Source organism: Vipera berus, assembly GCF_964194415.1.
Source record: "Vipera berus genome assembly, chromosome: 11".
Taxonomy (NCBI): domain Eukaryota; kingdom Metazoa; phylum Chordata; class Lepidosauria; order Squamata; family Viperidae; genus Vipera; species Vipera berus.
Window position 1 is genome coordinate 14,860,698 of NC_138214.1, and position 22,724 is coordinate 14,883,421.

Below are 22,724 nucleotides of genomic sequence, written 5' to 3' on the forward strand. Positions count from 1 at the left end.
TGCTTGTGATGGTGCATGTCCTATGCCATTTCATTGTTGCTTGGCACCACTGTGAACAACAAAAATCGGGGCACAAAACACTGAACAAATTGATGAAAGATGAGTAGGGGAAACAGCTTTCTCCAGCCTTGAGCAATGTCACCATAATATTGTTGCCTTGACTTAAATGGGGGAACCTGGATTTTAACAAGACACACTCTTAAATTCTGTCTAGAAAGAAAGATCAGAGAATGAAAGAGTAGTTTGGTGTTAATATGGCCAGCAGTGGCAGATCCTAGGGACGGAGTCAAGAGAGAACTCAGCCTGGAATCATTACATGTCCACAAACGCTTCAAGTACAGCCCCTCTTGAATTCCGTAAACATATCTATCTTATCTCACTCTTATTTAACTCAATTTAGTGCTGACCGTTAGTTGACTAGCTTCTTGAGCATAGGTATGAGCAATAAATCAGCTTAACTGGAATTTAATGTGTAGTCCTGATTCTTTGTGCCTGACCAGCATGATGCACTTGGAAATCTGGATGACCACAAGATTTCAGTGAGCAGATGAGCGTTTTCTCTATACATAGTGCTGGTCCAACTTTGGTAGCCCTGAAATATTCAGGCATCTGTTTTATATGCAGAAGGACCCAGATTCAATACTGGACCAGCAATCAGCAATCTGGAACTAAAGCAACAATGTCATAGTTTCTTGGACTATGAAAGGCAAGGTTTCAGTGCTGGTGGGCACCTTCTGAAAGCTTAGAACAAAATTAGACTTCATTGGCACCATGAGAAGGCACTTGCATGGCTTAATAACTGTGGAGATTCTCCATCATCCAGGTCATGGTTATCCCCAAGGTGCTTTTCCAAAAGGTAACAGGACTTTCTTGTTTTTCTTTTCCTTGAAGAACTGAAGTTTGGAACAGAACTGAACTGAAGTTTGCTTGCAGAAGTGAAGAAGCTTCTTGGATGAGAAGTGAAACATTTCTGAGGGGAAAAAACAAAGAAAGTCTTTTGGAAAAGCACCCTTGGGACTTGCACGGCTTTATTCTTTCCCTAATTCCTCCTATTGTCCCCTATTTTTTTTATTTTCTACGAATGCCCATATAAGGCCCATTTTAAATCAAGATGCTTCTACAGGCTGGTGCCTTCCCTTTAAGAATTAATTAATGAATATTTCATAGTTCCTAAACTGCCCATCTCCCCCAAGAGAGGGGTTGAGAATGCCAATTTTTTTTTAAAAAAAAACTATTAAATGAATTTTTAAAAACTGGGCAGCGCTGATTTTAAGCACTAGGGGAGGTGACATGTAGGCATCCCGTCCCCCTATGCCTTAATGTAAATTTAAATTGATTCCGATTGAACAAGTAAAAAGAAAGTATAACTTTAGATGATAGAAATAACACTCCCATTTCAGGCCAGTAATTTCCTTTTAACTATCCTTCTGGCAAAGGTTTGGTGCAGTGGAGCCTCGTTCTAGTTACGCTGTAACGTGAAAATACAGAACTGTTTTTCAAGCATTTTGCTGCCCTTTTCTAAAACCAGCATGTTGTGATTCGTAGTTTTTCAAGGAGGTGTCCAGGCCAGACATGACAGGTGCTACCCAGAACCCACATTCTCTGAGGCTTTGTTAGAAGCAGTTGGTCTTCCCTTAGAAAGAAACCTCTTTATAACTGTGCTGTAAATCTTTGCATGGAGCCCTTTCAGAACTGCCCCGGGGGAGGAACACCTCATTCTATTCAACCCAATCCCTCCTGTTTTTGAAAATCGAACGGTCCGTCCGATTATAGGGCAACTGAAATGAAGTAGAATGACTCTTTAGTCAGCCTCAAACCAAAAATAAAATTAGCTATTGCCCCACTGTTCTTTCCAAACAAGGAAATGATGCCTCCAACTTTGGGCTGTGAGATTTTTCTCTGTTTAATTTTTTTTCCCTTCAAAATCTCCCTCCCGCAGCAACTTGTGAATGACCCCTTGTGTTTGCTGTTCTCTCAGTTAGATAGGAAACCTATTGAACCCACTGGATTCTCTCTCTTTCCCGCCTTCTGATATTTTTTTTCTCCCACCACCTTCTGTTTTAACTTTCTTTTCTTTCTTTATTTACGTCCATTGCAGCCAGCTCTCTGTGGCTCACAGATGTATACAGGGAAACTTTCTGAGGTGCGTCACGGGCCCAAACTAAGTGGCTTCTTTGAGATGTTTTAGTGCTGCGTTCGCAGGCTTCATGTGTGTGCAGTAGAGTCTGTCGCTTGCCTTCCTCCTCACGTTCCCCGTCATGGACCGCTCTTCCCGCCAAGCACCATCAGCCCATCTCATTTTTGCTGAAAACTTCTTAGAACAACAACAACAACAAAAAAATCAAACCCTAAACTGGCAGTTTAGAGAATGGGGCCGTGCCTTGCAAAATGTCATTGAGGGCCGCCGGGACACACCTGGGTAGGTGGCGGTGGCATAAATGTGAGGGTGGCACTTATAACCACCTGCTGCAGGTGTCTTCATCAGTGCCATAGAAAGAAAAAAAAATGTTGTCGCCAGAGGGCAGGAAATTATACTGGATGTTTTGAAGCATTTCTTAACCCCCCCCCCCCCCAAGAAGCTTGTCAAAGAGAGAGCCAACCTAGAAGTAAGCAGAAATTTCCTGACAGTGAGAACAATTAATCGGTGGAACAGCTTGCCTCCTGGGGTTGTGAATGCTCCATCACTGGAGGTTTTCAAAAATAGGTGGAACAATCATATGCCCAGGATGGTATAAGGCAGGGGTAGGCAACCTCGGCTCTTTTATGACTCATGGACTTCAACTCCCAGAATTCCTGAGTCAGCTATGCTGACTCAGGAATTCTTGGAGTTGAAGTCCATGAGTCATAAAAGAGCCGAGGTTGCCTATCCCTGGTATAAGGCCTCCTGCTTTGAGCAGGAGGTTGGACCTGAAGACCTCTGAGGTCCCTTCCAGCCCAAATGATTCTATGAGAGTCTATTTCAGATGGGGGAGCCTCTAATGTTGGTGTGCACAGCCTGAGCTGCGGTGTGCAATGAAACAAGTAAGATGTGGGCTGTCCCTTTCACCTCTAGGATATGTTCCCCAAAGTCCCAAGCCCGGAGGTGTTTCCTACCCCAGGAGGTATCTCCTATACCTCCGGCCAGGAGGTATCTCCTATCCCAATTCGATCTGCTCTTATTGTTTGAGGAAAGCACATTTTTTTAAAGCTCTGCATCAAATATCCAGTGTAAGGTTCCTGAAGTCCACCTTGTTTATTTCTAAATTAGATGAGAGAGGGCATATATCAACCCGGAATTGCAGGGAATTAGTTCCATTTTCCTGCAATAATTGATTTCAGGATGAATTTCATGCGCTTTGTTTTTTTCCTTGCCCGCAATCATAAATTTCTTGGGGGGTTTTTTTGGGTTTTAAATTGGATCCAGGTATTAGCTCTTTGTTTTAAGAGAGGATGAGAGAATGATTGCAGCTGCTGTAAACTGTCTAGCTTTAATGGCTTACAGCCTTACAGGTAACCTGGGATTCTTTTTAAGGAACTGTTTTAGCAGAACATCAACCTGAGCTGGGTGGAATCCTCTGAGGCCTCACCTGTCTTATTGGGCTTTTGCAGGGCATTCCTGAGCAGTGGGCCAGGCTATTACAGACTTCCAACATTACCAAACTGGAACAGAAGAAAAACCCACAAGCTGTTCTGGATGTTCTCAAATTCTACGATTCCAAAGAGACGGTCAACAACCAGAAATATATGAGTTTTACATCAGGAGGTAAGCAAAGGTCATGGAGATCGTGCCATCACGAGTGAGAAGAAAAGGCTGCAGCTGGATGTCCAAATTGGGACAAAAACTTTGACCATTGAGGAGAGGCTGTCATGGAGAACATTTATCTATGTAGTCACTAGGAGTCAACAATGACATGAGGGCAGATAACAACCGTAGTTTACAGGTGGTCTTTTTTACTGAGTTAAAAATAGCAAATATGGAGAAGAAGGAAGATTGGAATAGCTCAGAGGATAGACAAAGGGTGTCCAACCTTGGCTACTTTAAGTCCTGTGGACTTCAACACTCAGAATTCCCCAGCCAGCATGGCTGGCTGGGGAATTCTGGGAGTTGAAGTCCACAATTCTCAAAGTTGCCAAGGTTGGACACCCTTTGGATAGATAGTACTATATTGATGGAAACAAGGAAGATTAGAAGTGGGACGGCCACTGGAATAAAATGTGGCGAAAGAAGGCTTAATTGGCAACTTGGTCCATTGACCAAAAGCTTTTCCATGCTACATCATTTTGTGGCAGAATCAACCTTCACTGTCTAAGTAGACCCTGAAACATGAAATGCTCTTCCGTCTTCATTTCTAATAAACCATTTATGATCTACCAAACCATCACAGATTTTCTTTTACCCGTTGCAGATAAAAGTGCCCATGGCTATATTGCAGCCCATCCCTCGGTAAGTACCTGCTCTTGGTTGCTAATGAATTTCTATGTTCCAGAATTGCCTTTGTTTTAATAAATAATAATAATAATAATAATAATAATAATAATAATAATAATAATAATAATAATAATAATAATAATAATAATAATAATAATGAGTTGGAAGGGACCTTGGAGGTCATCTAGTCCAACCCCCTGCTCAGGCAGGAAACCCTATACCATTTCTGGCTTAATTTGCTGTACACCAGGGTAAAAACGATCTGTTTCATGAAAATGTTTGTTTAACTGAGCAGAATGCATGTTAGCAAGAGAATCCACCAATATATTTAGCGCAGTCCACACTAATTTTGCATTGTGTGTTATAAGTGGTCCTCCTTTTAATGCTAAACGGCTGATCGGGGATATTTGTCATGTCGGGTGACTTAATTTTGCTCTGCCAGCTAGACAGGAAAGACCATATTGTGCCAGCAGATAAGAGAGGCATATTGCAAAGCTTCTGTGAAATAGACACGTCTACAAAGCACAAATGCTTCCGTAGACAGGAAGGTTTTGCAAACATGGCCGCGTTAAAAAAATAAAAATTGGAAGGTACAACAGAATGTACAATTCTCCAAACCGCGGGTGTTCCAGCATGAGAGTGGCTGAGAAAGGAACAAAACTCCATATGTAAAGATGTAATAAAGTGGAGCTGATGGTTTCGACCACAATTTCCAAGATTCGGTAGCTTACTTTAATCCTTGTGTTCAAATTGTGATTAAAATGTGCGTGATTCTTGCTTCCATGTAAGGAGCTCGACCTCTAAACACCCCTTCCAACCCTGTCATTCTATGTTCTGTATATGAGCTTCTGCTCCCAGAATTCCCCAGCCAGCTTAGCCATCACTATAGACTAATATATAGAGTCACGGGATTGGAAGAGACCTGCTTAAGCAGGAGACCTCATGCTTCTAAGACACATGGTTGTCCAATCTCTTCTTGAAAATCGTTTATCCATCTAGAAATGCTCAGATTAGGAAAACTCTGAATCAAAATATCATGCAGAGAGCAATGTAAAGCCGTACCTCTAAGCACCTCTCCCATCCCTGCCAATCTGCACAAGCTATCAACTTTCACCGCAGGAACATCTGATCATTTGGGATCCCCATTTCTCAACACTTCCACAGGCTGTAGCTTTACAGTGTTGTAAGTGCAGGCTTTAAAGAATTCCATGTTGAAACAAACCCATCTGTACTCTATGCCACACCGTTGTCGATAGCTTTATATAACTTTATGGCTGAGAAGGACAGGTGATTTGGGCCGAGGGTGCTCTTGTGAATCTTTGTAAGAGAAGTACCGGTTTTTCTGTTTTGCTGCTCATGATACGTAACAATCAGTTGGTGTCCTGGGTTCATTATAAAATATATCAGGCTTCTCAACCATAGTAACTTGAAAATGCATGGACTTCAACTCTGACTAGGGAAATAACAACAACAACAACAACAACAACAACAACAACAACAACAACAACAACAATAATAATAATAATAATAATAATAATAATAATAATAATAAAAAGTTGGAAGGGACCTTGGAGGTCATCTAGTCCAACCCCCTGCTCAGGCAGGAAACCCTATACCATTTCGGACAAATGGCTGTCCAGTCTCTTCTTAAAAACTTCCAGTGTTGGAGCATTCACCGCTTCTGGAGGCAGGTTGTTCCACTGGTTAATTGTCCTAACTGTCAGGAAGTTTCTCCTTAGTTCTAGGTTGTTTCTCTCTTTGGTTAGTTTCCATCCATTGCTTCTTGTCCTGCCCTCAGGGGCTTTGGAGAATAGCTTGGCTCCCTCTTCTTTAGGGCAGCCCCTGAGATATTGGAAGACTGCTATCATATCCCCCCTCGTCCTTCTCTTTATTAAACTAGACATACCCAATTCCAGCAGCCGTTCCTTATATGTTTTAGCCTCCATTCCCCTGATCATCTTTTTTTCTCTTTGTTGCAATTCTGGGAGTTGAAGTCCATGCATCTTCCAGTTGCCATAGTTGAGAAACCCTGCTCCATCAGGGGCCTGGAATTGATGGGTATTAACAGAGGGATTCAGTCAAGATCATGTGAGGTACTACTACTACTACTCTCTAAAGGCTTGGAAAGAACACACCTAGAATACTACAACCAGTTTTGGTCTCCACGCTATAAAAATGATGTTGAGACTCTTAAAAAAGTGCAGAGAAGAGCAACAAAGATGATTAGGGGACTGGAGGCTAAAACATATGAAGAACGGTTGCAGGAACTGGCCATGGCTTGTCTAGTGAAGAGAAGAACCAGGGGAGACAAGATAGCAGTGTTCCAATATTTGAGGGGCTGTCACAGAGAGGAGGGGGACAACCTATTTTCCAAAGCACCTGAAGGCCAGACAAGGAACAATGGCTGGAAACTGATCAAGGAGAGATTCAACCTAGAAATAAGGAGAAATGTTTTGATAGAACAATCCACCAGTGGAACTGGTTGCCTTCAGAAGTTGTGGGAGCTTCCTCACTGGAAGATTTCAAGAGGAGACTGGACTGCCATCTGTCAGATGTAGGGTCTCGTGATTGGGTGGTGGTGGTGGTTTGTACTAGGTGATCTTCCAACTCCGTTATTCTAGTACTAATACTATTAAGGTGGTGGAAACATCAAGATAGGAGGCGTTAAAGAGCTAGGTGCTTAGTCTTGTAACTGGGCTGGAGCTTCATTGTTATCTGCATTTCTTACCTTCAGAGCACGAAAACAGCTTCAGAGCCACCATTGGCTCCCCCTGTTTCTGAAGAAGAGGATGAAGAAGATGAAGAGGAAGAGGATGACAATGAACCACCCCCTGTGATCGCCCCACGCCCAGAACATACTAAATCAGTAAGATCTTTTGGGTGCCATCAAAGCTGGACTGCTGAATGCTGAAGGAGACCGGGAAGAAAAAAGCAGATACAGAATTTAGTTATTTTTTTAAATCATAACCTTTGCTTTCTGCATATAGCTCGAAGGGAAGGGTATAGTGTGTTGTTCTCCAGGTTCCTGGCTTGCTTGAGTTACCTTTGTAGCACAGATTTCATTATCAAGCATGTTTCTGAGAACCAACACAAAAGGGACGGTAAACGTAGGACCTCTGTGCATAAAAAAGACAAAGATATATTGGAATAATAGAGAGCATCCCAACAGGGTGATAACAAGCACTTTCACCCACGGGGCCTTCCAATGAAATGAGTAGTTTGCATCTGAAGCCCAACCAGGATTACTTTATACAAGACAACAGATTTGAGGTAGCTAAATGCAGAATTTCTCTCCCTTTCACAAGGCCCAGTTCTGAGGAGACAACCCATAATATAGCAAAGAGCCCAAATTTATTGACGATCTCAAAGAGATTTTTTTGGATAAAGAATGGTTTGTATCCATTCCCTGAAATTAACCTGTTGACCCAAGACTTTGTAGTCTTTGATTTGGCAATGTCAACATTTTGTCAATGCATGAAAAGATGGGAGAGGGCTTCTTCCTCTGGCATTTGGTCATAAATGGAAAGGCCTCTTAGAAGTTTTGAAATCCATTCCCTGCTCGCCCAAAGCATCAATTAAATGTTTGAAAAGGAATGGAGTATTTGTGGAAGGGCATCGTCTGGAAGACAAGTCACCCAGGATTTGTTTGGGGGAGGTCCACCAATCTCCGCTCTTTGTTTCAGATTTACACTCGTTCAGTGATAGAGCCTGTGGCTTCACCAGCCTCAGTGAAAGAGTCCACCGTCCCCCAGCCTGAAAATTCGAACTCGAGCACTTTGTACAGAAACACAGATCGGCAACGGAAGAAATCCAAGATGACTGATGAAGAGATTCTAGAGAAATTAAGTGAGCATTTCTTCCCCCCACCCTCTTGTTGCAGTCTTGTTTGTTGACACAATCACATAGTGGAGTTAGGGAAGTGACAGAAAGAACGAAACCTTGAGAAAAGCAGTCATGAGTACTGTTAAGGTCTTCTGATGACAGGGACAAGTTAGATTGTCATTAAGGTGGTAAACTACACGAGGCTAGGCTAGGATCTAACAGCTGCGTTTCTCACATAACATAATAAGGATCAGGCTTACTTTTGGTTAGGGTGGCACAGTGGCTCAGCGGTTAAAATGCTGTAGGTTTGAGACCCGAGCGCCACATGATGGGGTGAGCTCCTGTCCTCAGTCCAGCTTTTGCCAGCTTAGCAGTTCGAAAGTATGTAAATGCGAGTAGATCAATAGGTACCACTTCGGTGGGAAGGTAACCACACTCTGTGACATCATGCTGGCCACATGACTGCGGAAATGTCTTTGGACAGCGTTGGCTCCATGGCCTTGAAACAGAAATGAGCACCACCCACTAGAGCCGGTAACAACCAACAGAGTAAAATGATTATAAAACTAGTTATCTCAAAGGTGCTTTTCCATGAGGCAACTGGATTTTCTTGTTTTTCGTTGAAGACGTTTAGCTTCTCATCCAAGAAGCGAAACATCTTCAAAGAAAAACAAGAAAGTCCAGTTGCCTCATGGAAAAGCATCTTTGGGAGAACTATGACCTGGATCAGGGGTTCCCAACCCCTGGTCCGTGGACCGGTACCAGGCCGTGGCATGCCAGCAACTGGTCTGCACAAAGAAGCAAAGCCCCATCCATGGGATGCAGGCAGCACACAAAACCATGCACCCTCTGGTCCACAGAAAATCTTTCTCCATGGGGACCTCTGACCTGGATGACTCCATAGAGGATTATAAAACTAAGCCTCGCCAGACCACTGTCTGCTTCATATCACTGCACAAAATATCTATGAACCATTAGGGTTTTGAATTCTATTATTTTTTGCTTCTTTTTTAAAAAAGCCTTTCCTTCCTTCCTTCCTTCCTTCCTTCCTTCCTTCCTTCCTTCCTTCCTTCCTTCCTCCCTCCCTCCCTCCCTCCCTCCCTCCCTCCCTCCCTCCCTTCCTCTCTATCTATTCCTGCCCACTCTGTAGTATATAACATAAATAGAAAACTAAAGCCAATAAGAACAACCCATATGCCAGATACTTTGCTGCAATATTGTGAAACAAAACATTTATGGCTGAGCAGCATTATTAATGAAGCCCAGTTTGATCTGATTCCCTGCCCTGAATCTTTAAACTCATTTTGCTTGTTTGATTATTGTTGACTTTCATTTCTCTTTCTTTAATAATGTAATAGGCACTTGATTACCATGCTCAGAGGTTTTCCTTTGAGCCAACTTTGAAACAGAGATGGAAAACCTGCTTGAAATTTCTGTCATGCTTTTGAAGCCTGGATAACTTACACATATTTCTCTGGCTAATTAGGAAAAGAATTAAGGATGAATTAAGATTTTTTTTTAAAAAAAATCTAGGCAATATCTCCTTCCTTTGTTAGCCACATTTTCTGATATCTCCATTGTTTTCTTCCACCCATTTTTATAAAGATATTATGGGACTCTATTTGTCTTCAAAACCATTGTTAATTCTTTTCTGAAATCAGCGATGTCAGATAATGACGAATAAATGATCATGGCTGGTAATAACCTGTAAAACAAAAAGGGACCCATCTTACGCCTCTCCCCACTTTTATTATGTTAGTATAAATCTTGATACATTGTGTTATTTTAATACACTGATGCTTATCTAATTTAAGATAATTGGGTTATTGTTTAATACCTTAGAGTACTGGATATAAAAAGCGGGGTGGGAAGAAGGATGTTCTGTGATTAGAAGGGATGAAGGAAAATGATACTCAGAGGTATGCAGATTACAATAAATTTTTTGCTCTTCTCTTCAACTAAATTACTTGCTGTTGAAATTTTGATATTGAAATATTGATATATTCGTACCTGGTCTCGGTCTCTCTCTCTCTCTCTCTCTCTCTCTCTCTCTCTCTCTCTCTCTCTCTCTCTCTCTCTCTCTCTCTCTCTCTCTCTCTCTCTCTCTGTGTGTGTGTGTGTGTGTGTTTGTGTGTACATATCTGTGTGCTTATAGAAGGAAACATAGATGAACCAAACAAGTTTAACAAATTTTACCTTGTTGAATTGCATTATCTGTCCCAACCACTGCTGCACATGGTATCTGCATTGGACGTGCAATTATCCAGATGGCACAGGGTTTATAGCCCTTCTGACTATTGATTCTTCAGTACTTCACAAGCTATTCTGCAAAAATACTGCAATAGTTCCCATCGCCAAAGCTGACAGAAGCTCTCAAGCAAAAATGGGAAATGTAATGATAGGTTTCAACTTGCCAGATCTTGTAGGAGTGTGGAAATTTCAAGAGATTTTGTGAATTCACGAGATTGAATGGCTATTGTTTTGTTTTGTTTTTTATTTGAAGGAGAAGCAGTGGGCCCTTGGAAATTTAGGGAGAAGCAAATTATGGATCACTTCTGACGTGGTTTACATTCTAGACTGATGGGAAAAATACTCAGTGTAGAAAAAATTTGGAATAGCAAGTTTGATTTGTGCTTCATGTAAGATATCTTTGTTATATTAATCCATCAGCCAGAGAAGAAAGAGTGACTTATCAATTACACAATGTAGGTTTTTTTTTTTTTAAAAACCAAGCTTATGGGAATTGCTGTTTATCTAAGACTTTACAGATCTTCAGATTGGATTCCAAAAGTGCAGATTTTGAAACCGAAGCATTGTGTGATCCTAATTTTTCTTTTCCAAAATTTGAAAGGTGTCACCCAAATAAATATTTTGCCATTATAGACTATTGGGTGACACTGTAGCCTTTTCCTTTGTTTTGGAAGTTTTGTTACAACTGATCTGTTTTCTATTGCTTACTGAATCTCACCTTAATATTTAATTCTTACTGTTCTCCAGACTAAGAATTTCTGACAATAGCCAACTTTTCTTTTTTCCCCCAAAATTATTTGGGAATTGTGTACCATCTTTTGTCTAGGCTTTTTTAATGTATGTTTTAACCAAGGTCTATTTTTCTTATTTACTTTAGGAAGTATTGTGAGTGTTGGAGACCCGAAGAAGAAATACACCCGGTTTGAAAAAATTGGCCAAGGGTTAGTATTCCTTTCTTCCTATTTCCTTTTTATCATCAAGTCTTCTTCAACATGGATCATCATATATTACCTGGTATAAAGATGTACTGTTTATAAGCTGAAGGCTTTATGGAACACCAAAATAGTAGCATGGCCCCACAACCAAATTACTACTAAGGATTTAGTATGACAAGAATAGATTTAAACCCTTTTCCAAAAGGGTTTACAAAATCGGGAAATATTTTAAAAGGATATTTCATAATATTAATGAGATCATTATTTAGAGAATATACCCCTGGTATACAGGTGAACCTCAATTTACGATGATAATGGACCCCAGAATTTCTGTTGCTCATTAAGACCGTTGTTTTGTTCCATTTTATGACCTTTCTTGTCACAGCTGTTAAGTGAATCACTGCAGTTGTTAAGTTAGTAACACGGTTGCTAAGTGAATCTGGCTTCCCCACTGACTTTGCTTGTCAGCAGGTCACAAAAGATGACCATGTGGTGATGATCATGGCACTGCGACCGTCATAACTATGAGTCAGTTGCCAAGCATCTGAATTTTGATCATGTGACTGTGGGGATGCTGCAATGTGAAAAACGGTCATAAGTCACTTTTTTCAGTGCTGTTGTAACCTCGGTCACTAAACAAATGGTTGTAAGTATGTGTTCTGTCCCAGCCTACGTACGTCCTTGTTACTTCACAAGGCAGCCCCTCTTTTAACAGTAGACTGGAAAAATAAACCCTTTTTTATTTGAGTTACAGACCTTGTCCACAAACAAAATGGAGCACGAGCTAAAACAGGAAATAACTCACTGGTAAAATAAACAGACCATCATCTCTCGACACAGATGTTCTTTGCAAATGGTTGCCTCCAGCAACCAGCCCTGCCCACACATTCCCTTTTTGTTATGCAGCCCCCAAGGCGTGGCTTCTCATTGCTTTCTCCTCCTCCCCTGGAGTCACCCCATTGTCTCCCTTTGATTTACTCATGTGACCTGTCTATGTTTATGTGCGTCTCTGAGGTCTTCCAGCTATGCTTCCTCTGAGTCTGACTCAGCCTCCCTGCCCAACTGGTTTTCAGCTTGACCACAAGTGGAGGGGCCAGGTTCTTCCTCACTTTGTAAATCTGGTAACTCATCAGAGCCTTCCTCCAACTCTGATGGCTCCCCAGGCCCCTCCTTCTCCTCCTCTGATTCCTCAGACTCAGGAATTAGAATAGGGGCAAATATCACTTAACAACTGTCTCCCTTAGCAACAGAAATTTTGGGCTTGACTGTGCTCATAAGTCGAAGACTATCTGCATTCCAGATTATATTGAAGCATTATAAAAATTTCCAGTTGTGCAAAGGTTTTTTTTTTGTAATGCATCCTAGAGGAGATGCATCTGAAGTGGAAGATCAGCAAAATGATGGGTGTTGTGCTGAGGTCCAAGTCCCCCATGTCCTGGGAGGTGTAGGACAATTTGCTGTGGACATCTTGCTGTGGCCAACTCACTGCGGCCATTTGGCCCCGGGACAACTCGCCTCAGACAATTCCATGTGCGATAATTCAACGCGATAAATATAATCCACCACGTGTTTCTTTGACATGGACAAAAATGGTAATAATGTCGAAGAAAAACAGTGGTGGGTATCCCACATGGAATTGTCCATGGTGAATTGTCCTATTGCGAGTTGACCACTGGGCGTTGTCGAAGGCAAGTTGGCCATGGCAAGGGGTGGGCTACAGAGAATTGGCTGTGGCGAATTGTCCCATTCTGTGCCCTGGGAATCTGAACCATCACTTCCTTGTCTGCCATTTTCCAGATTTTGACACCCTCACGCCACCCTGTGTGGAACATGCTGCATGAAAGAAAGTATTGTGCTAACTACTTGTCTTTTCTTACCTTTGGCCTGGAGAGCTACACTACCATTGATCCTAGAATGTGTCTGCAGGATGTCACCTCCTTTATGTGATAGAAATATAAATGTGTTTAGCTTGTGTGCCCTTGAAAACATGCACAGAGCAGTTCTCGCGGTAGCTTTTCCAAAGGACTATGTTGTAATAAATTCTGACTGGGAAAGGCATTTACTTTGCCTGTAAATGTCTTTTTTCTAGTCCCCCCCCCCACAAGAGGCTCAGCCTGGATGTAAACAGGCTTTTCTAAATAAAATATACAAATCAGACTCCTCTAAGCTCAGGAGCCACGGTTCTGCCCTGACAGCCTTGAATACACTGAATTAATTTTTTTTTATGTAAACAAATTGGATTAAACACCCCTATTAGTCACCCAAAATCCCATTTCCATTTGCATTTATATTAAAATGATACATTCCCTACCAGTGAAAACATTGCATTGGATCGAAAGACCAAGTTGAGAACAGAATGATTAAAATGCAATGGAAGTTATCTATCACCCGTTCATCTCTGTGAACAGAGAGACCCATCGGCTTAATTGCCCTCAATAATTCCGGTTCTGCTGGGGTTGTGTTGGGGTTGAGCAAAGCAGGTATCTAGCAGTCGCTACTGATATTATTGTACTTTTAGTTCTACGGAATAAATCAGCTGAAAGAGAAAGATTTCTTTCACCTGGGGTTAGGATTGCTCATGGATCTCACAGAATTCTCTTGCAAAAAGCTTTCTGAAGCAGCATACAGTTCTTTAAATAAATACTGGAGCAGAACTCTAGTCTGAAATTACCCCTCAGTGGGATTTGTTAACACAAATAATACAAATCAGAAGGCTAGAAATTTATATATGCACCATCTGTTTTCCTGGCGTCATCTGATATATATGTTGTATGGTGTTAAAAAAGTTCTTATTTTTGTATCTTTCTTAATGTCTGTTTCTTTCTCTCATTGCGTTTTGTTTATTTTATTTGTGTTTTGTTTATTTGTAAGGTGTGTAACGTATTACTGTAGTCAAGTCAGTGCTTTTATTACAGTCGAAGACCAGAGCAAGTTGAAAACATTAAAAATTCTAAAATAAAATCATAAATAACAAAGTCTACATTGAAATCACATTTGCCATTCCGGTCTGTCAGTTGCACACAAGCAAAATACAGCATGGCCTAACTACAATATAATATCAATCCTTTAAACTGTGAGGCCCATAGACATTAGATACTAAAATCCCGAGAGAGAAAATGTAATGTCTGTTACTCTATTGTAGTAGGGAGTTCTTTACATATACGGTATGTAGGATACATTCTCTGCCAGTATTCAATTGACTCTCTCTCTCTCTCTCTCTCTCTCTCTCTCTCTCTCTCTCTCTCTCTCTCTCTCTCTCTCTCTCTCTCTCTCTCTCTCTCTCTCTCTGTGTGTGTGTGTGTGTGTGTGTGTGTGTGTACTTTAAATGATCGCTAAACAAATGTTTGTAACTTGAGGACTATACTCTGTGTGTTATGTGGGAGTGTTTGTAAGTGAGCTTACAAACTTTCATTTAGCGACTATTCAAAGTTACAGAGGCACTGAAAAAACGTACTTGCAACCAGGTTCTTGCCCTTATGACCATCACAGCATCCCCACGGTCACATGAGCAAAATTTGGGTGTTTAGCAACCGCCATGTTTATGCTGCATGGTTGCATTATCCCAGAGTCATGTGATTCCTGTTTGCAACCTTGCCGGCTGGCTTCTGGCAAGGAAAGTCAATGAGGAAAGCTGGATTTGCTTAACAATAGCGATAGCACTTAGCCCTTAGACTTATATACTGCTTCACAGTGCTTTACAGCCCTCTCTAAGCGGCTTACAGAGTCAACATCTGGCCCCCAACAATCTGGGTCCTCATTTTACTGACCTTGGAAGGATGGAAAGCTGAATCAACCTTGAGCTGGTGAGGATCGAACTCCTGGCAGTGGGTAGAGTTAGCCTGCAATGCTGCATTCTAATTGCTGTGCCACCTGGGCCATGCGATTCATTAACAACTATAGTGAGTCACGTAATGGCCAGGGCAAAACAACCTCCTTTCTTAGCAGTGGGAATCGTGGTCCCAGTTGTGGTTCCTTGTAAAATGAGGACTGCCTGTGTGTACGCATGTATGCATATGTGTTTGTGCATGTATAGATATGTATTTGTGTTTGTCTCCATATGTACATAATTATATATAATCATATACACAGAGACAAGAAACTACAATTTCAACCAATTATTATTTCACCCGTTTGTATGCAACTTACTCAGTTTTTTAGCTTGAGGGCCATGTGATTGCATAGGCCTGACCCCCCCTCTCCCCAAAATATCCTCGCTTTCCTGAAATGTAATTGGTGTTGAAATTTAATTTTTTTTTATTTCAAAGATCATACAGGCTTATTCCCTCATTGCGCATCCTTCTAAGTATTTCCATTTCCAGTCAGCATTCAGGGCCAGAAAGATCCTGTTGATTCTTTCGTACGTGACCTTTCTTGGGACCTGGATGGGTAATGCCTGTGCTTGTCCTGAAGCAGCTTCCTGGAAGTCTTTGATACCCCAAACCATGTTATCTTACTCGACCATCTAAAGCGTTGCGGGCAAAAGCTCCACTTCTCATAGTTCCGACAGATAAAACTCCTCAAAGAACTTTGAGGCATTGTTTACCTTAAAGAATCTTTATTCAAATTTCATGGCATCGGCTCGTACATGGTGGAAGCCAAAATCTGAATACTTCTCCCCTAAACACATAGTATCAAAGCACAATTCCCTCCTCTAATTAACAGTCATAAATCACATTCTCCAGTTAGTTTGAAATGCAGACCTTCCCTCCAGTTCTCCAATCCGCCATTTCTTTTTTTTCCACTTTGTTTTTTATTTATTTTATTTTTCACAGTTCCTTTAATATACCACAAACTAACCAATGAAATATAAACATTTTTTCAAGTATTTAACATTTGTTATATCAGTAATGCTGTAGGTATTATATATCGCTATACATCATCTCTTATTTCAAACAACCTTGAAAAAACCTCTGCTACGATGTTGTTATGTCTAACTAATTCCCATATACATTCTTCCTCCTCCCCCCCTCCACTATAATCTAATTCTAACTCTAAAAGTAACACACAAGTTAAGGAGGAAATGGCTGCATTTTCATATATTGTCAAAGAAAGAACATCCGATGTTAGCAGCGTTGACACCACTCCTTCCTCGCCGGATGCTTTGAGTCTGTGGAGATGAGAGGTCATCCTGAGAGCTTCTGACAGGTGGGATGCCACAGGGCCGTTTCTCTCTCTCCTGCGCTCAACAACTCCATGAAAGCTCTGGGGAAGCTCATCTGACAATATTGTCAGTATGCTGATGATTCCCAACCTTACCCAGCCACCCCAGCTTGTAGAGAAGATGTGGTTAACATCCTATCCCAGTGTTTCTCAACTGTGGCAACCTTAAGGTGTGTGAACGTCAACTCCCAGAATTCTCCAGCCAGAAAAAGGTGGGGAAACACTGTCCTATCTTGAGGCTTGGAGGCTGTAAGAGTTTGGCTAGGAGAGAATAGGCCAAAGGAAAGAGAATTTGGAGCTTCTAGCGCTAAAGACATTACCTAGTTGGTAATGAAACATGTGCAGGAAAACCACCACACCCAGAGAGCATCAAGGACCCCATGGAAAGAGGATGCAGGTTCTTCCAAACATCCCCATTCAATGTAGAGATGCTAGGATAGACGTGATCCTCATAATCATGTTAAGCTGGGCAGCCTGTTGATCTTTCTCATGTTATTATGCTCAATTAAGTTATTCTTCTTCTCATCCTCTGGCTGATGTCTGACATCTCAACTGTTGTTATTTTTCCTTAGGGCTTCGGGTACTGTTTATACAGCAATAGACATTGCTACAGGGCAGGAGGTGAGTGTGATGCTGTTTTGTTTCGGGGTTATTTTCCCTTGAAACATTGAGGACTGAGCACTGAGCATTCTAAGTGGAAATCTGCTCAGCCCAAGATTCTTGTTGTTTGGACCACTAACCTGATGATGCAGTTCGTGGTGTGCATATACATTTTCTGCTTGTGTCTTTGGTGAACTGAAGACTTGTCGGGACACACAACAAAGCTTAGCTTTCCTTCCTTCCTTCCTTCCTTCCTTCCTTCCTTCCTTCCTTCCTTCCTTCCTTCCTTCCTTCCTCCCTCCCTCCCTCCCTCCCTCCCTTCCTTCCTTCCTTCCTTCCTTCCTTCCTTCTCCCTATCTTCCCACCCTTTCTTTCTCCCTTCCTCTCTCCCTTCCTTCCTTTTCTCTATCTTCCCTCCCTCCCTTAGGTGTGACAATCTACACAAATATCTAAACACCTGATAGATTGTTAAAATTTATCCACGCCAATTCAGAGTAGGAATTGGCAACTTCAGTGATGGAAAAGCAGATCATGCTTTATTTACTACAATCATTTTTTTTTAAAAAAACAACATTTCCTTTCATGAAAAAGTCACGGGAGAAGAAGATCTAGAAAGAGAAGAGAATAAAATATTATGTACTACGTGATATAGATGCCCCAGAGCCAAGTTCCAGCAACATTTGTAGAACTCATTCTAGTAGATATACTGTGTTTCCCTGAAATTAAGACCGGGTCTTATATATATTTTTTTGCCTCCAAAAGAGGCACTAGGTCTTAGTTTTGGAGAACGTCTTACCTTAGGACCATCACAGCCAGGCCTTCCACACCCTGACACCTTTTGCATCATCTCAATACAGATAGTCCTCAACATATGATTGAGCCCAACATTTTTGTTAAATGAAACATTTGTTAAGTGACTTTTGCCCCATTTTATGACCTTTCTTGCCTCAGTTATTAAGTGAATCACTGCAGTTAAGTGAATCTGGTTTCCCCATTGTTCCCCAGTTGTTAAGTGAATCTGGTTTCCCCATTGACTTTGCTTGTCAGAAGGTCACAAAAAGGGATCCACATGACCCCGAGACACGGCAACGGTCATAAATATGAACCAGTTGCCAAGCACTTGAATTTTGATCACATAGGTTTTCTGTAAACATTGTAACTCTGAAAAACAGTCATAATTCTTTTTTTTCAGTGCCATTGTAACTTTGAACGGTCACTAAACAAACCACTATAAGTCGAGGACTACCTGTATTCATGCTTTTCTCACAATTATGGTGTGGGTCTGAATGACCTAGGTTGAAAAGAAAGGGTGTTAGGATATAGTTTATAATGATCAACTTCTGCATGTGAGAATTATAACATCTTCAATACCCGTGATGGAACATGAGAATGATTTTGGGGAAAGTGAGTAAGAGATGCTGCCTAGAAAATGGAGAAGAAGAGAGAGCAGACCCTAGTTGCTTAACAATCAGATATTGTATGCAAAATGGTTTGCATACCTCTGGTCCTGGATGAAGCGGATTATCTAGACCCGTACCAATCGGGCTTCAGGCCTGGGTACAGCTCTGACTAATTGGCACCAAAATCAGTATATTAAAAGTATAGAAACTCCTCTCCCCTAATAGCGCAGGTCCCATTGTCCAATTAAGCTTCAGACAGTTGTTACGAGAGAAAGTCTTCAGTTCTTGTAAACATTCTCTGAGTAATCTTGATTCTCACGGCCCGGCCGTTTGGCACCTACAATCCACATTCCACTCCTCTCCCTTCCTGCCTGAGTTTGTAGGCAAGCTAAGAAGCAATAATGGCCAAAACAACATCAGCGATCTTTGCAGCTTGACACTTTAATGTTGCTATCGCTTTCGAGTGTTCATTAATGCAATTATTGCATGATTTTTCTCTCCCCCCCTTCCTGTTTTGGGGTCGATGTCATTCCAGGTGGCAATAAAGCAGATGAATCTCCAGCAACAACCCAAAAAGGAATTAATAATCAATGAAATTCTGGTCATGAGGGAAAATAAGAATTCCAACATTGTGAACTATTTAGATAGGTGAGTAACCCCAAGTGTTGCTTTTTCTTCCTGACCTTTTCCCTGGCTTCTTTTATTGTTACAAACATTGTAGGAGGATGGTGGTGTTGGTCTGGGGTGGCAAACATTACAAGGAAATTTTAACACGTTCTGGGAAAAGGCATAAACTTTCATAAGCTGAAAACTTGCACCTTTTCCTAAAATGTATTAATCAGGAAAAAAATACCTGCCAGATTCCTTCTTATTGTTGGAAAGTTTACACTGGCTTTCAGTAAGATGCTTGTTACCTATTCTGGAAAGTGCCTTTATCCATACAATAACATTGCAACAAGAGCCTTGGTGGAGCAGTGGGCTAATGCTTCCTTAAGTAACACCAGCTGCCTGCAATTAGTGCAGGTTCGAGTCCCACCAGGCTCAAGGTTGACTCAGCCTTCCATCCTTCTGAGGTAGGTAAAATGAGGACCCAGATTGTTGGGGGCAATAAGCTGACTTTGTAATAATGCCGCTTGGGGGGGGGGCGAAAGCCCTAATAAGCAGGCATATACATAGAATGAAGGCTACTGCTAAGCACATTGATTTGTGCTTAGATTGTAAGCCGCCCTGAGTCTTCAGAGAAGGGCGGGATATAAATGGGATTAAAAAAAATAAAATAAATCTCTTTCAAGAGATTTTATTTTGAAATGTTTTAATCCAGGATGGCTTGCTGCAAAAGTCTTGAACTTTAACCGTGTGAATGCATCCTATTATTTTTTTTTAAATTTCAGTTACCTTGTTGGAGATGAACTCTGGGTCGTAATGGAGTACTTGGCTGGGGGTTCCTTGACGGATGTGGTTACAGAAACGTGCATGGATGAAGGACAAATTGCAGCTGTCTGCAGGGAGGTAAGAGATACTGTGCTGAGAAAATAGAATAGTGGATATCTTTACGATGAAGTAAATCTTCCCTTTTAAAACAATAATTCCTTGACTTATTAAATTAAGATTCTACTGAACCTGTTTCTATTCCAGTGTGGTGTCACTTTCAAGGCACTGCAATTAACCTGGTCAGTTTCTCACAGTCGCACTATTTTTGATATGTGATTGTCTCCAAACCAGGTGCTCATTAAAACTAGTTTAGGGCAAGGAAACCATATGATTAAGGAATACACGGCTTTCTCTCTCTTATTTATGCCTTCAAGTCCGTGTTGACTCCTAGCAACTGCTTGAATGTATGATTGGATAAAACTGAAGAATTGTGTGGTGGTGGAGCAGAACTTTGAAAGTAACTTTCCATCTGATAGGAAAAGGAAAGTTCATGATCCTAGGACAAAGTTGAAATATATTCTTAAGCAGAACTGTTCACTCCCCCTTGCGATCCACAATTTGCCATTATTTTGAAAGTAGTACTGCCTCCTGCTTCTGCTGTGAAGTCAGAACGTTGTTCTTTACTTCTGCTCTTCCCTCTTTAAAAGACGTTCTTGTGTTACTGTTGCTGTTGTTAGTGCCTGCAAGCCTTGGACTTCTTGCATTCAAACCAAGTGATCCATAGAGACATCAAGAGTGACAACATACTTCTCGGGATGGACGGATCTGTGAAACTCAGTAGGTACCCTCTCTGCTATTGTGCTGTCTCTCCGTCCTGCCTTGACAGCCATTGCATTCTCCCAGAGAAGAAGATGGTAGAAATCTCCCTCCGAAAATAATCTTTTCTTCTACGGTTAAGTTGCAGCATGAAAGACAGATTTAGTTGGGTTTTATCTCATCATCTTTATAGGAATATCTTCAAGGACTTAGGAGATTGCCTACCACTGTGTGTTTCATGAATCTGTGTAACGGGCAGAAGGACTAAACTTGAGGAATGAGAGGAAGAGCCACAATCAACTTAATGGTCAGAGAAAAGAAATCGGGGGCAGAGCAGTAACCTGAGAAAGTGACTCAGACAGGACACTGTGTTGGACCTGCCACAACCTAAACCTTTAAGTAGAAATGATCCTTGGCTCCATTTGTTGAGAAAAATATAGTTTAATAGAGATCAGATGTATTGCAGTATTGCAAAGCCGGAACTGAGGAGCTCATGCCCAAATTCCTAAGTTCTACTTTTCCCTCCCTTAACTCTCTCTCATTGCCCACCCCAATGTAACCAATCAGCTTCATGCAAGATGTTTTCAAAACTGCCAGTCTAAGTGCAATTTGGTATGCAGTCTCCTCCTCCTTCTTCCAGCTGGGTGACCTTGAGGCAGCATCTCAGGGTGATACAGCACTTACTTTCGTTTCCCCAAGCATTCCCCCTTTCATTCCCCTGCCCACAGTTCACGGCAGTCTGTCACTGCATAGCAGCAAAGCACAAGGAAGCATAAGGTGGCAGCTGACACCCTCATTGGTTCTTGTGAAGATCAAGAGAGGGAGGGTGAAATCACATTCAGGCTTGAAAGGCTCTTTTATTGTAATTGTACAATAAACCTAGTATTGGTGTTCGTAACTTGGGTTTCCTGGTCTGGTCTGCCTTGAAGGGCTGAGGTCAGTCTGACAAGTTTGAACATGCTTCCTCCCTCCCTCCCCTGTGGTGGAACCACTGACTGAAGTAGAGGAGGCCCCAGGAGAGGAGGCTGAAAGAAGCTTAGAGTCAGTTCAGTGGAGGAAACATTGAGGTCTGTGTCTACCATTCCCACGGGAATTCAGAGTCTGGCAAGATTCTTGTAAACTGGTGATCAACAATGAAGAAGTCTATCTGACCCATTCTCAGAGCTGTTGTCAGAATCCATTTATATCATATTCATAAATGTATGTTTAAAACATTATTCCATGGATTCGCCATCTCCCGAGGAGGAGGGAACGAATGTGTATTGAGTCTGTATTAGGCATTTCAAAGAAAAAGAGAAGCCTTTTGAACTGGGGTAACAAAAGGGGGGGTTAGGGTAGGAGCATCTGGCTTGTGTCACAGAAGAGAGCAATAAACATAAAAGGTCCTAAGTTCCTTTTTCCCACGAGAGGGATGATACGAGGTAAATGATGGGGGACTGACCAAATAGGGTTAAGGGGGGGTTGAACCGGGAACTCTTTATAAGGGTTTAGTTTGTAGAACAATATTAAGTCCTGTCTTGTATTCCTACAACCAAGCATGTCATAGTAAAGATTCCTTTTGGACTAAGATTTGGCTCCAAGAGTTTTGTCTTCCTAAGACGTGGTTTGGGGTAGGTCCTGACAGCTGTTTTGTTGCTTGTGCCTGAAACTCCCTTTATCTTCCAAATAACTAGGGAAGATCACGTCTAAGGTGCTTTTTCAAATTACATTTCAGCTCTGGACTCTGATTCCTTTCTTCTGACCATCATCTTGGTTGTGGCTCTTTTTCATGTCCTCTTTTTTCCTATTTCTTCTGCCCATTACAGCCTGACGGTCTGAATTATGGGATGGACTTTCCTGCTTTCAGCCATCTGGATATTATTACCATAGATTTGAAAGACCCTGATGATTCGCTCAAGCACTGGGATTTCCTTGACTAGCTTGATTTAATATTGCTTGATGTTTGCTGTTGTCTCTCTTATT

General features: G+C 41.6%; 1 protein-coding gene across 1 annotated transcript in view; it reads left to right on the forward strand.

Moving 5' to 3' along the window:
* PAK3 (p21 (RAC1) activated kinase 3) overlaps positions 1 to 22,724 on the forward strand; it is a 90,321-nt gene that overhangs the window by 62,020 nt on the left and 5,577 nt on the right. The window contains exons 4-12 of the mRNA XM_081336696.1: positions 3,589 to 3,742; positions 4,386 to 4,423; positions 7,143 to 7,274; positions 8,092 to 8,254; positions 11,358 to 11,421; positions 17,148 to 17,196; positions 19,111 to 19,223; positions 19,967 to 20,084; positions 20,684 to 20,783. Of these exons, the coding sequence (XP_081192822.1) occupies positions 3,589 to 3,742; positions 4,386 to 4,423; positions 7,143 to 7,274; positions 8,092 to 8,254; positions 11,358 to 11,421; positions 17,148 to 17,196; positions 19,111 to 19,223; positions 19,967 to 20,084; positions 20,684 to 20,783 (931 nt within the window). The remainder of the gene's footprint in view (positions 1 to 3,588; positions 3,743 to 4,385; positions 4,424 to 7,142; positions 7,275 to 8,091; positions 8,255 to 11,357; positions 11,422 to 17,147; positions 17,197 to 19,110; positions 19,224 to 19,966; positions 20,085 to 20,683; positions 20,784 to 22,724) is intronic.